The sequence below is a fragment of the Hydra vulgaris genome, chromosome 11 (genome assembly GCF_038396675.1).
Source record: "Hydra vulgaris chromosome 11, alternate assembly HydraT2T_AEP".
NCBI lineage: Eukaryota > Metazoa > Cnidaria > Hydrozoa > Anthoathecata > Hydridae > Hydra > Hydra vulgaris.
The window spans coordinates 40,824,593-40,839,235 of NC_088930.1; the positions used below are offsets into that span (position 1 = coordinate 40,824,593).

A 14,643-nucleotide genomic window follows, 5' to 3' on the forward strand; every position below is an offset into this window, starting at 1 on the left:
AAGTTTCTCATTACTTATTGTTTGAGACTAATTAGAGGCTGATAAGCATGCTGATGTATATATATATATATACATATATATATATATATATATATATATATATATATATATATATATATATATATATATATATATATATATATATAAATATAAATATATATATATATAAATATATATATATATATATATATATATATATATATATATATATATATATATATATATATATATAGATATTTAGTTTGTTGTCTTTGGGAAGAGCGAAAGGAAAAAAGTGATTAATTACTTTTGACTTTCGTCCAACATTTGCGTGTTGTCAGAAAGTAAAAACCATTAATTTAATTACAAATTAATCGTTTTTTAAAAAAGCCGCAAAAACGCAAATTTAATTGACCAGAATGTTTTTAAAAACATTCTGAATGTTTTTAAAACATTCTGAATGTTTTTAACAATATAAACAATGTTTTTATTATTTTTTTTTTTAATAAAATGTTTTTATATTTATTTTTTTTAATAAAATGTTTTTATTGTTATTTTTTTTACTATAAATCATGCGCGGAGTGTTGCTACATTGACTATCTTATAGCCTGACTCGCAACAAAGTGCTGCTACATCAATTGACAGATAGTCTGACTCGCAACGGAGTGTTGCTACATCGACTATCTTATAGCCTGACTCGCAAGGGAGTGCTCAACCACTCAAAATGTGTTCTATATAATAAAATAATACTAGAATTAAAAAATTTTTGAGAAAAAAATGTTTTTAGGGGTAGCTCAAGACCTTTAAACATCAGACGGGTTCCTATAATCATTAAAAATATAGTTCTTCAAAAGTATATCGTGTTAGGTCTCAAAAGATGCGAAATTATATAAAAACTTCAAAAATAATCATTTTATAAAATTATTATTATTTTAGATTTCACTTGCTAGAAAATCTTTAAACTAAAAGCTAGAAATATGCATTTTTACAAAAAAAAATTATACTTTTTTTTCTTAATGTTTTTTTATAATTTTTTGACAAAATGTGAAACGGTTTAGTCATAAACATAGAAACTAAGGTCCGCGATTTTTTGCCGACCTCAAACACTTCTAGGTTGGCATTGCCGAATGCCAACCCTAATTCTGAAGGCTGATATATATACATATATATATTTACATATATACATACATATATATATATATATATATATATATATATATATATATATATATATATATATATATATATATACACATATACACGCATATATATATATATATATACACATTTATATATATATATATATATATATAGAGAGAGAGAGAGAGAGAGAGAGAGAGAGAGAGAGAGAGAGAGAGAGAGAGAGAGAGAGAGAGAGAGAGAGAGAGAGAGATTAGGAGTACACCGATGCCCAATTTTGTCCAATGCTGATTCGTACAGGTAGATACCAATGCATCAGCTAATGGATCAGCATCGGCCCTAAATTCAAGTTTGTACTCTTCTCTTTTTTACTAATAGGCAAATTAGAGTTTTTTTCAAATATGATAATGGTCAATTATAATTGTTGCTTATTTGCTTAAGTTTGCTTAATGCTTTTGTTTTGCTTATTGTTGATTTATTTTCTATTTTATTTTATTTCTAAGTTTAATTCTAAGTTTATATATTTACTAGCTGGAGTTACCCGGCGTTGCCCGGGCCAATATTTAAACTGGCTTACCTGATATCTGTACACAAAAATGGGCCCAAAAATGGTCCCCCCTGACCCCGGGGGTCGGGGTACGGGGTCAAAACCCAGCTAAGAACCTTCTCCCCCTCGAGGACTACCCCCATGCCAAATTTCATCGAGATTGGTCCGACGGTTTGGATTTCTATAGAGAACAAACAAACACACACACAAACACACATTGCCCTTTATATATACCTAGCTGGAGTCACCCGGCGTTGCCCGGGCCAATATTTAAACTGGCTTACCTAATATCTGTACACAAAAATGGGCCCAAAATATGGTGCCCCCTGACCCGGGGGTCGGGGTACAGGGTCAAAACCCAGCTAAGAACCTTCTCCCCCTCGAGGACTACCCCCATGCCAAATTTCATCGAGATCGGTCCGGCGGTTTGGATTTCTATAGAGAACAAACAAACACACATACAAACACACATTGCCCTTTATATATATAATAAAGATAAACATATCGTATAACAAGAAATGACTTTTAAAGATATATATATATATATATATATATATATATATATATATATATATATATATATATATATTTATATATATATATATATATATTTATATTTATATATATATATATATATTTATATATATATATATATATATATATATATATATATATATATATATATATATAGATATATATATATATATATATATATATATATATATATATATATATATATATATATATATATATATATATATAGATATATATATATACAGGGCTTGAATTAACATAAAAAAATCTAATCACGATTTTTTTGTTACTCATCCATATTTGTTATGCCCCTCCACTTCTGTCGGAGGGGAGGGGGCATTATTTATTTTAACTTATCTATAATAACATATATAATAAGTCTCATTTTTGCATAAGATGTCATAACATTTACGTTCAGCGGTTGTAAAGTAGCTTTAGTTATAATTTACATTATCACTATTATTATACTGCATTAAATCTAAAGACTGTATTTTTGTAAAATCAATGAACTTGATATAATCTTCTTTTAATTAATTATTTTATTTTCTATTTTATTTACATATTTTAAACTGTTTAAAGCAACTAGAATATTTAATTTTCTATAAATTTTTAACAGTAAAAAAAATTATTTAAAACTCTAACAAAATAATCTATAAATTTGAAACAGCTATAAAAAACTAATTATAATGACGAAAACATTATCGCGATAAAATGTTAAAACTTAACATTTCCACGAAAACCCGCACAATCACAAACAAGAATGATAATAAATTCTTATTAAGTAAATTTTCTTATCTAAGTAACCTTATCAAATTCCCATGATATTTCTATCTATTGCTTTTTCATTCAATGTATTTTTTAATAAAAGTTAGCGTTCACTTTTTTCATTCAATAAAATAAAGTGAAAGAAAAAAATGTGTCTAAATAATAGAATCTTTTACAATTTAATACTTTTTTTGATTGCTAATAGAAAAAGTATTAGATCGTAATCATAAATATTTTGATCGTTTTGTAATCATTTCATTAGTTTAATGCTTAGAATATTAAATTTTCTTCCTTGCTTTCACTTTCTTCCAAATCCGATATTGTAACTGTCGCCAGATCAATGTCTGTTTTTCCTGACTTTCTTTTTCTTTTTTCCGGATAACGATGAAAATTTGCTGACAATCGCTAACTTTATCATTATACCATTCATCCATAGCAGTATCAGGTTCAAATTTGTCAATCTCAGGACCTTCTTCACTTATCCGAAGTAGAGATTTTAAGAGATCTTGTCTAAGACAACTTCTCCAGTCATTTTTTACGCGATTGATACATGAAAACATTCGTTCTACTTTCGCATTAACTTTTGCAAACTTTAAAGTTTTTTTTTAATAACTATTTAGAGTCTATATTGCCTTCCACTATTCTTAGCAAAATAAACTTATAAAAATATCATTAAATTTGTTCATAATGATTGAGCTAAATCGGAATAAAGCCCTTGAGAATTCGAGTTAAGAAAGTGACTTTTAAATCAATTAACTTTTATTTCTTTTTTCAATCAAAATCTTTTATTTCTTCTTTTGAATAGGTATTTAATTGTTTGTTTTTTATAAATTTTTCTTTCCTTAAACAATCGGTCTTTTTCCTGCATTTGAACATTTTTGCTAGTTGATTTTCTGAATCTTTTATTTTTCTTTCTTTTACTTTATGCTCCGCTTTAAAAAAAAATTATTGTTACAGAAATCACCACAGTTTTATACTGTAAAAGAACACTAAATATTCGCGAATAGAGTATCAATCTTCTAAAATAAAAAAAGAATAGACCTTTTCATAAATAAACGTCCGCACAATTCCAAAACGAGGCTTAGGTTGTATCGTTTGTAAACAAAAAATGTCTTCTAATAAAAAACCTATAAGAAAATCATCTGGCAAACAATGTGCTGCCTATAATTGCTTTAATCGAAGCTATATTATCGAATTTGGAGAACGAAAGGCTTCTGGCATTAAATTCTTTCATTTTCCGAAAGATAAAAATGAAATTTCTCTTTGGTGCAACTTGATAAAGCGTAAAAATGGTTTAGATAGTTTTAATGTTACTAGCTCATCATATGTATGCTGCTCTCATTTTATAGCGCATGACATTTTAAAAGCTGCTGGAGGTACTAGATGCACTTTAAGAAAAGGTGCTAAACCATCACTTCATAGCTGGAATAATTTCAAAGCTAGTGAAAAAGAAAGAAAATCACCAGGTTATAGACAGTTTATCTCCCCAAAAAAGTATAGTTTTGCCTGACAATGATGTTCTTAACAAAACAAGCAGTAGCTCAAATAGAGATCCACTCCTTTATAGAAAATTAAACATGAAACAGTTGCAAAATGAAAATAAGAAAATAAAAGAAACAATACCTAATGAAGGAAATAAATTTGTTTAGCATGTTCTCTCATCTGATAAAGAATTAAAACATTACACAGGATTTCCGAATCGAAAAACATTTGATGCAGTTTTTATATATCTTCACCCTGGAGAAAAAGGAGAAAACTTTATCTTATTCAATAGTAAGCATTCAAAAGAAAATGAAAATAGGGGGAGAAATCGAATTATGTTACTTTTAGAAGCATATTTATTAACATTAGTGCGATTAAGAAAAAATTATGATATTAGACATTTAGCATTTCTTTTTTCAATAAGTGAAGGAACTGTAAGTAACACTGTTATAACATGGTTGAACTTTATGTACATAAAGCTGGGTAGCCTTAGCATATGGCCTTTGTTAACTCGTCGTTAATAAAACAACATATGCCTCAGTCAATGAAGGATAAATTTCCCAATGTTAAATGTATCATTGATTGTGTCGAAATAAAAGTAGCTGTGCCTCAGTCATTGACTGTACATAAATTGCTCTATTCTGACTATAAAAGTCACACAACTATAAAGATTTTAGTTGGCATTGCCCCAGGAGGTGGTTTTACTTTTATATCTGCTGCTTACCCTGGGAGTATATCAGATAAAGAATTAACCATTAAGAGTGGACTTTTAAATCCAAGTTTATGGAATCACGGTGAAGAAGTTATGGCAGATAGAGGTTTTACTATACAAGATTATTTAAGTCCACTCGGAGTTTAATTAATCACTCCATCATTTCTTCGAAATCGCGAACAATTCACTGAAACAGAGGTGATACAAAGTCAGCAAATTGCAAGTGAGCGCATTCATGTTGAGAGAATGATTCAAAGACTAAAACATTTTCATATATTTGATAGAGTTATTCCTCTAAACATGATTGGTTCTCTCAATCAAATAGTTCCAGTGTTTAGAATTTTAACTAACTTTCATGAGCCTATTGTAAAAAACGCATAGAAAGTAATGGATAAAAATGTGTTGAGACAATAAAAAAAAATGTAACATTGAATTTAACACTTATATATATATCATAAATAACTACAATTTTTTGTCATAAATTTATAAATACATAAACTGTAAAATAGATTCTGCAAATTTCAATAAAATATTCGTCTTCAAATTAAAAATTGTTGTTTATTTTTTCAATTATTTCGTCCAACATATAGTTGAAGTAAAAGTCTAATACTCTTTTCCTTAGAGTCCCCCAATATACTTTGTCATATGTAATACAGTCAATAACCAATCCTTTTGAAGTGTAAAACACAAAATCACACCATGTTTGTGTTGTTAATCCAAGTTGCATTTGGATTTGATCATAATAACTATAGTCTTTGTTTATTAAAATTTTATTACTAGATTTATCAAATATTATAGATGGATTTTTCGCTACAAAACATATATCTTTTGGGTCCAGGTTACTGTATTCTTCGCTGCACTTAATTTCTATTATTCCACAATCATTATCACACCTTACTTTCCTATCAGGTGATGCACCCAAAACAAAGTTTTTTTCATCAAGTACCAAACCACATGGTTCTACCTAGTTTATATAGTATGGTTCTATCTAGTTTATAGCCAGAGGATTTCATAAAGTTTTCATAATATTTTAACGCTATAGGTTCATAATATTTACCATAGGAAAGTTTATATGAAATAATATTGTTTAGCTTAATTTTGTTTTCACCATGGACAAGTTTGTGTGCCAAACTTTTGAGTGCTTTTAGAGATTTGTTCTCTAACTTATTACATAAGGATGCAGTGAATCGATTCCTTCTGTAATTAAACCATTTTGAATTTCCATCCTGTTCCCTTGTTTCTTTTTCAATTTGAACTACTATTTCCTTTACTAACTTCATATTTTCTTAAATGTTTATTTTTTTATTAAAAAATATTTTTTCAACATAACAAGTTATAAAATCATCAGTTTCATTAAAAGGGAATGTAGGGTATTCAATGTATTGAACACTGTCTAAATTTTTTAAAGGTGCAGGTAAGTTGTAGTAAACATTGTAACTAGGTGGAACTACAGCACATTGATAGCTTAATACAGACCCAAATTGGACACTTCCAAGACTTGTTTTGACTATTCCTTCACTTGATTGATTTAACACATTCAACATATGCACTTTAACATCACTGTTTAAAAGATTCTTGTAAAGCTCATTTATTTTATTTTCATTATCACTTTTTCTGTTTAAATCAGTTATAGTGTCATACAATGATGATTTAATTGTGGCAAATGAAGATACTTTTCTTTTCAAGAAATTCTTTTTTTTTTATTTGTGGTGATATAATTTGTAAATCAAATCTTTATGACTTTGTGGTATTGACCAAGCACAAGTTCTTGATGTACAGGCTTTAATATTTGGAACAGTTTTCAGTTTTTCAACTACCCATTTTGCAACAAGTTTCATCATTGCAAATGCATGTGAACAAGTTCCAGTTTTTCCTGCTGGGCATTCACAAAATGCATACATTACTGATCCATCTAATTTTTTAATAGCAATAAAAATCCATCTGTCAATTTTTTTCATGCTAGCTGCACATACTCCTTTTACACAAAATAGTTCAATACTTTGTTTTGAATGAATGAGGGTAGATCAATGTGTTGCTCTTCAAAAAACATTTCTCCTCTAGATAAATGTTTTTTAACTTTTGTAGATTTAGGAAAAAAATTACTATTTACATTTAAATGCATCAATTTTCTCAGCTGAAAACGCAGGAAGTCCCTCTAGACACTTGCTCCATCCAATTTTAGAATTCAGACTTAACAGCTCACATTTTAAATTTTCAGGCAACATAAGAAATGTTTTTATACTTTGTATTTTTATATTTTTACCCATCAAAATATGCTTTTTTTGACAACCATTTTTTCTCAAGAGTTGGATCACAAATAATTGAATTCGTTTCATTGTAAAAATACTGTAAAACTTTAACTTGAGAGTCTCGTAAAGTTACTACACCTTTAATAGAATCGCCACGGTAAAGAAGCCACCTTTTTAAATGATTATTTGTATACGTTTCTAATTTTTCTAAATCGGCTTTGACAGTTGGATCGTCTATATCATCTTCTTTTAAAACAATTAATGCTGGATCTAAACAAAAAAAAAATGCATCAAAGTAAGTCAACTACACTGCACAAATTTTATAAATTTTGTGGATAAAAGTAAACTTCAGTTAAAGTAAATTTTTTATAAAATATTTAATATATTTTACTTTGATATTCAAGTAATAAAATAATAGAAAAGTAATTAATAAACACTTAAAATAAAATAACAAACCTATTTCCAGTGAAGAAACGTCATTTGTGTTTGAAGATTATCTTGTTAAAATAACAAATAAAGCTCAAGATTAAAAGAAACAAATAAGCCTAAGCAATGAAATATTTTATTTGTGTACTAACGGTACAACCTAAGCCTCGATTTAAAACGCGGACGTTTATTTATGAAAAGGTCTATAATAACGAGAAAAAAAAAGATCGCGAAAAAACAAATTTTAAGAAAAAACTATCGCGAAGGTGCAAAAAGTAATCGCGATTCGCGATGGCCATACGCTTAATTCGAGCCCTGTATATATATACAAATAATTTTGAATGTATTTTACAAAATGGAGTGCTCAATGTTCTTAAAAGAACAGACCAGTGGTAAATTGTTGATTTCTGAAAGATATTGACATCTGGCAGAAAAAAATTTATTTTACACTTTACATTACATTTCTTGATTCTTTTTGTATAGTTTGGATTCATAAGTTATATAATTATTTTCCTAAATTATAAAGACACCAAAACCAGGGAACTCTTGATAAAAATACAGCTCAAAAAAATATTCAAAGATTTAGTGATTACATATATGTCTATATAACTTATATATGCATTTTTGTTTACAGAATAATTATATTTTTGAATACAATATAGAAACACAAAAATCAAAAACTGGTTTTTCAAAACAATCGGCATCGGCTAAAGTTTACCAAGACCAATGTCAATGCATCAGCTAAATGGTAGATGCATCGGCAGGATTGAATGTATTTGGGCAAAATTTGAAATTTGGGGACTTGCTTTTTTTTTTTTAACTGCAAATATTTTTTTTTTTTTACAAAAAAATGCCTACACACTGCAATGTTTCTGCCAAATTTTCTTATTGCAGGCAGCATTACCTCCCGTGCCGGCATTATTTAAAGGTCCAAATTTGTTTAAGGGCCCAAGTTATTTTCCTATAATAGCCCCTGTATATATATATATGTTATGTTTACTTACTATATTATATTACTATTATAATAATTTTACAATACACGTTTTATCAAAATTCATCTTTATTTTTTAATGTAAAGAGAAATAGGAAGAATTGATATGTCAGATTTAACACGAGATGCCAGTGGCACCCGCTCTTTTTCACAATTCTTAGTTGAGATAGCTGAAAAAATTCCCAGTTCGGTTCTACCAAATATAAGCTTATTAATGGCGCACCTTGATGGTGAGGTTAGTAAATAATTTGAAAAGTTTTGGTCTAATGAAAATCTTATTTTAAAAATTCACCAAAAATATTTCCTTTGTTTCAAAACCCTGGGTTATGTAAAGACTTTTAATTTTTTTTTAGTCTTACTCAATGCGAAATGGTGTTCTTGGAGTTTTTGGGGAAATTGTTGCAAAGGTCTTAAATAAAGACAATTTAGATGTTGGAATGAAAAAGTCTCGAGAAGGTTTTTTAGACAGATTAGAGGTTAAAAAATGTTAAAAGTTTTGAAAATATGTTTTAATACAGCGTAAGTGTAAAATATATAGCAGCCATTTTTTAATTTTCAATTTTAGGATCATATACATGATGTAAATTCATTTGTAAGAAGTAGAGTGTTACAAATTTGGTTATATCTTTGCCATGAAAAGGTTAATTTTTTTTTAAATGTTTAAAGTTTAATTAGGACTTTTTCATTAACATTTTCACTTGTCAAAATTATTTTGTATTTTTAAAAGTTTCATTTTAGGCAATCCCAATTGCACGTCAAGGTCGCCTTTTAGATCTTGTGATAGGAAGACTTCAAGACAAATCAAGTCAAGTTAGAAAATATTCTGTACAATTTCTAAAAGCTTCTCTTGTTGGAAATCCGTTTGCAGCTAAGGTCTTTAAAAAAAACTTTAATAATTTTTTGTTTGCCTTCTTTTTCATTGATATAAACAATTTAGACTGTAAGATAACAAAGCCAAACAAATTAAACTTATAAGTAAATTAAATTTATAAAACAGAATGCTCTATTTTATTTTTAAAATTTTCTTTTTTAAAATTAGTGATCCTCAAATTCCTGCTAATTTCAATTTCGTGAATATCGGGAATGAAAAAGCTCATTCCCGGGAATTACCGTTACTGGGAATGACTTTTAAAATATTTTTTTTCTTTCTAAAACCTGAAAATTTTTAATTAAAAAATACAAAAAACAATACAAAGAACTCAAAATTTATGTTTAAATTTACTTTATTAATTTATTTCGGAAATAACATTTAAGAAAAGAAATAGCATCGATGTTCTCATCACAAAGACGGTTGCGAACTTTGCTCATAAGAATATTTGCTTCCAAAAAACGACATTCTGCAGCTAATGATGTTGCTTGTATTGTCTTCAGTCCCTCAAAAAGTCTATCCAGAGTTGGTGAGCGTACTTTTGCCTTCGCATACATCTGCATCTCCTCTTTGTTGTCAATAACTTTGCCCGCCTGCTTGTTGGTGACCTCTCTTGAAGCTTTCAAGGTAAGTGTCAGTTGCTCAGCTAAACTTCTTTGAACCTGCTGTGATGTTGATGCTGATGGTTCTTCTTACTGTTCAGGTTGTTCCACACAATCATCATTTTCAGTACTGAAGAGTCTTTCCATCATTCACTGCAAGTTAGCTCATAGCTGCAACAGTCCATGTAGCAAAGTGATTCTGCCCATTGATGCTGTTGATGTCGTGCAAGTAAAGGATGAGTGATTGAAGAATGTCATGTCTGCGTTTGTTTCTTTCTCTTTCATAGCCAAGAAGATGTCCTTCGAGAGTTAATGATCATGCATTTCTAAATTGTCCAAGATCAACTTGATAGTTGTGTTGCAATCAATGAGATTTACTAATTTCTTTGACAAGAATTGAATTGCCAACTTCGCTGGACTCAGAACTTCTACCAGCTCCTCCAATCTTTTTGAGTCGATATCTGCCCATAAGTAGGTTTTGTCAATCTCCCTGTGGTTCAGAGCTTCCTTCACAGGTCCAAGTAACTTCAAGAACCTTTCGTAAGCATCATGAAGGCTGCCCCAACGAGTCTTTGAACCTAACTTAAGCTTAAGTTCCCTCCCGTTGTTCATCCTCTTAACAAATTTTTGAAGAATTTTATTTTTGACCAATGATTGGAAGAGGTTTACAATTTTTCTCAAGTTGGCAATCGTTGATTGATAAGCGAAAACCATTTCAAGTGAATCGGCCTCCTCTTCATTGTCTGATTCTGTGTCCTCACCGGCATCTGGTACATCTTTATCAGGTTCATCTTCATTTCTACACTCAACGAAAAAGACATCATTGTCGTCATCCACTGGAGCATCTGCTGACTGTTTCTTTAGATAAAGAACTTTAGTAACACCTAGATGAATTCCATGATCTCTGCACTGGACGTATTCTGATGCGATCATAGAACCAAATGATACCATAGCGCTCGCACCATCACCAGAAGTGCCAACAATGTGTTTCTCTGGATCCAAGCCAAATTCCATCAATCTTGCTTCGAACTGTTAATAAAAAAACAAAAAAATAAAATGATTAGAAACCTAAAAAAAGAAAAAGATTATAATATCAACTTACTAGTTTTTTGATGTTAAGAGCAGTTGCACTTCCATAAATTGGAACCATGCCCAAATTGATTTCTTTATCAACACCATTTTCAAAATAATGAAGATTAATGTTCAAGAAACGTCGCCCTGCAGTAGAAGTCCATTCATCAAGGGTTGTTGAAAAGAAATGTCTTTCAGCTAGATGAGTTTGAATCCACGATTTTATTTTAGCCTTGATGTCTTCATGAAAACCTTGAACAATCTTTGCAACACCAGATCCATTCTTTGGGAAGTTTTTTGTTGGAAACTTCTCTTTCACATGCTCTGCTATTATATCTAAGTTGATGATCTGTTTGAAGTTCAATCCATATAAAGCAACTTCTTTAGAAATGGTTTCCTCAAACGATGCTCTAGTAAAATCTGTCATCAGCTTTTGCCTCTTTACTGGAGGATTGTCAGTGCTGCTTGTGCTTGGTTGAGCTTGGTTGCTAGTTGTCGGTCCAGATTTCAATGGATCAAGTATCTGATGAACATGCTTTAGATGTTCTATCAAACCCTTCGTTGAAACTCCAGCACAATTGAGAACAGAACTACACTTTTGATTGCCCAAGTCTGCGTCACAGCATGCTTTATCTTTGTTGCACATTTCCCTTTTGAAGTGCTTAAAATTAAAAGATAAGATATGAAGAAAAAAGAAAATAAATAAAAAAAAAGAAAAAGATTTAGAAAAAGAAATAACATAATATGTACTATATTTACCTTTGATAATTTGTCGAAAATAACTTTTTCACTTTCTTTTAAAAAAAACTTGCACTTTACACTTTAAAAAATATTGAATAACTAATTACTAATTAATTTTACGCGTTTTTAAATTGCAATAATTGCACCACCAACTACAGGTAGACTTTAGAGTAAAATTTATGAAGATTCATTTTGATACATAGAATTGCAGGTATATTTAAAGATTAAAACTTTTTTAACACCTGTAAAGTGTATTTCCAGGTATAAAAAAAGTTTTAAACTTTAATTATACCTGCAATTACAACTATAAACTTTAAATATACCTTTAAAAAATAATAATCTACATATTTGTATTTTAAAAAAATTCCCGGGAATTTCTCAAAAAAAAAAACGGGAGCGGGAATTGACCAACAAGATTCCCGGGAATTACCGTTCCCAGAATTTCCTTGAGGATCACTATTTAAAATGTATTTTTATAGAGCAACCAATGCTAAAAATATAAAAGTTTTTATGTCTAAGATGATTTTTTCTATTTGTACAAAACACCCACTTATAAAAACAGAGGTCTTGTTTTAGATTGTAGAAAATTCTAGTTTTTTAAACTACCTTTAAACTACTCTAGTTTTTTAACTTTATATTTAAAAAATAATTTCCAATCAGTTATATTCTTATTATACACATTTTATCAAAGTTAATCTTTTTTTTTTAATGTAAAAAGAATTAATTGACGCGCTATGCATAAGATGCACATTTCCAATGTATTATCTTTTTATTTCTGCCACTTTATAAAAACTTAAAGTGAGTAAAGTTAAAAAAAAAAAACACAAAGAAATACTTGAGAAAAAGTAATAGTTCTTTTTCTGTTTGTTATTTCTATTTTATTTGCTATTTCTATCCTACTTCACATCATTAGAAAAGTTCAAGCTTCATTGATTCATGTAGTTGTTAATACTGTTATGATTTTACTTATCTTTTTTTTGATTATAGTTGCCTATAGATCAACTCACTCAAAGTTTAGAAAAAGAAATGGAAAAGCTAAAAGAAATTGATCAATCTGATAAAAATGATGTAATAAGTATGTAATTATTTTTTGTTAATATGCCTCTTTGTTAAAAGTTATCTCTTTGTTAAAAGTTATTTTAGTAAAACTTTTATTTTATAGAGAATTTTTAGTATAAGTTGATAAAAAAAACTAAAACAATTGTAGATGTAGTTCAGGATTCTGAAGAATGGTTGCAAATAAAAGATTCCATAAAACAGGCTATAAATCAGTTTTTAACAAGTGAATCTATGGAGGAAGACAGTGAAGATGATGAAATATACGAAGACGATGAAGATGGTTTTAAAAAGTACCTTTTTACATATTCATTTATAGCAAGTTCTAAAATTTTTTAGCTGATTGTCGACTATTCATATCAAGATAAATAGTTGAATTTAAAAAAAGTATGAAAAAAATAAGGTGTCGCTACCAAACGTTGCGTCCAGGGATGCAAAAACTTGAGTTAAAAAATAAAGATTTGCCTCAAATCTTTATTAACAATATTATAATAAAAAGAATGAAGTTATTAATTTCCTAGATATTTACATTGATGAAAACCTTACATAAAATAGTTGTATCAAAATTCTGTGTGAATGTGAAAATGAAATAATATTAGAACAATATTTAAGAAACTTTGTGTTGAAATATGCGTTATTTTAACTATATTTAAATTTATTTTTTTATAAATATATTAACTATGTGAATATTGCTTTAGTACTAAAACAGTTAATTAGACATTCAAATACTTTTTATTGGGAACAGCCACTTTCGTAAATTGAATTTATAAAAGAGGATGAGTTGGTACTTAAAACCATCCATATATAAATGTGTATGTTGTATATATGTATGTATTCTTTAAGTTTATTATTAGAGTTTTTTATATTTGCTCTTTAACTTAATGACAAAAATTTAGTAATTTTGGAAATAATACAATAAATGCATAAATTACTAATGGGCATTCTATAATTCATTTAGCGGTTTTTTTAAGGCTAACAATTTTTTCGATAGATTTTTTTCTTATTTATTGCAAAAAAAGTTCGTTTTTGTTGATTAGTTGCTTGGTTTTTGTTTTTTACATTTTGTTACCAAAAGTTTCTTAATGACAAAATTTTTCTTAATGACAAAAAGTTTCTTTTAGTTACTTTTCAAACAGTTTGAAATTTTTCTTTGTTTAAACAATTACTTATATGACAGACTTTGGATTCTTTGGACATTAGATTTTTGGTTAAATACTTTTGTGATTAAAAAGATAACTGACTCAACTTTGAGTAAAGTTATTTTTCAAGAAGATTTTTTGTGGCTATTGTATTCTGCTAACCAAAAATGCTAAAAGTTGACAATCACAGTAAAACATAAGAAGTTTACATTCTTTTAAATTAGTCATATTTTATAGATTAATCTTTCATTTTTGAAAAATTGGAAAAAATAGACACATAAAAGAATAGTACATAAAAATACATGGAAAACTAGAAAACATAGAGACAAAAAATAGTGCAT

The 14,643-nt window shown here is 28.5% G+C and overlaps 2 protein-coding genes across 2 annotated transcripts in view; one reads left to right on the plus strand and one right to left on the minus strand.

The window, feature by feature from the left end:
* LOC100212025 (condensin complex subunit 1) overlaps positions 1–14,643 on the plus strand; it is a 47,497-nt gene that overhangs the window by 13,248 nt on the left and 19,606 nt on the right. Inside the window, exons 9-14 of the mRNA XM_065811087.1 lie at positions 8,913–9,060; positions 9,179–9,301; positions 9,391–9,465; positions 9,564–9,698; positions 13,095–13,182; positions 13,315–13,456. Of these exons, the coding sequence (XP_065667159.1) occupies positions 8,913–9,060; positions 9,179–9,301; positions 9,391–9,465; positions 9,564–9,698; positions 13,095–13,182; positions 13,315–13,456 (711 nt within the window). The remainder of the gene's footprint in view (positions 1–8,912; positions 9,061–9,178; positions 9,302–9,390; positions 9,466–9,563; positions 9,699–13,094; positions 13,183–13,314; positions 13,457–14,643) is intronic.
* Positions 10,605–12,012, minus strand: LOC136087445 (uncharacterized). Its single transcript, XM_065810220.1, has 2 exons — positions 11,398–12,012; positions 10,605–11,324 (listed from the first exon to the last, which is right to left on the minus strand). Exons 1-2 carry the CDS (start codon positions 12,010–12,012, stop codon positions 10,605–10,607), a joined length of 1,335 nt encoding a protein of 444 aa, XP_065666292.1.

Coding starts and splice junctions, on each gene's coding strand:
- LOC136087445 (XM_065810220.1), bottom strand. CDS start 12,012: ATGTGCAACAAAGATAAAGCATGCTGTGACGCAGACTTGGGCAATCAA. Junction 11,325..11,397: donor CTCTTAACATCAAAAAACTA/GTAAGTTGATAT, acceptor TTTTATTAACAG/TTCGAAGCAAGATTGATGGA.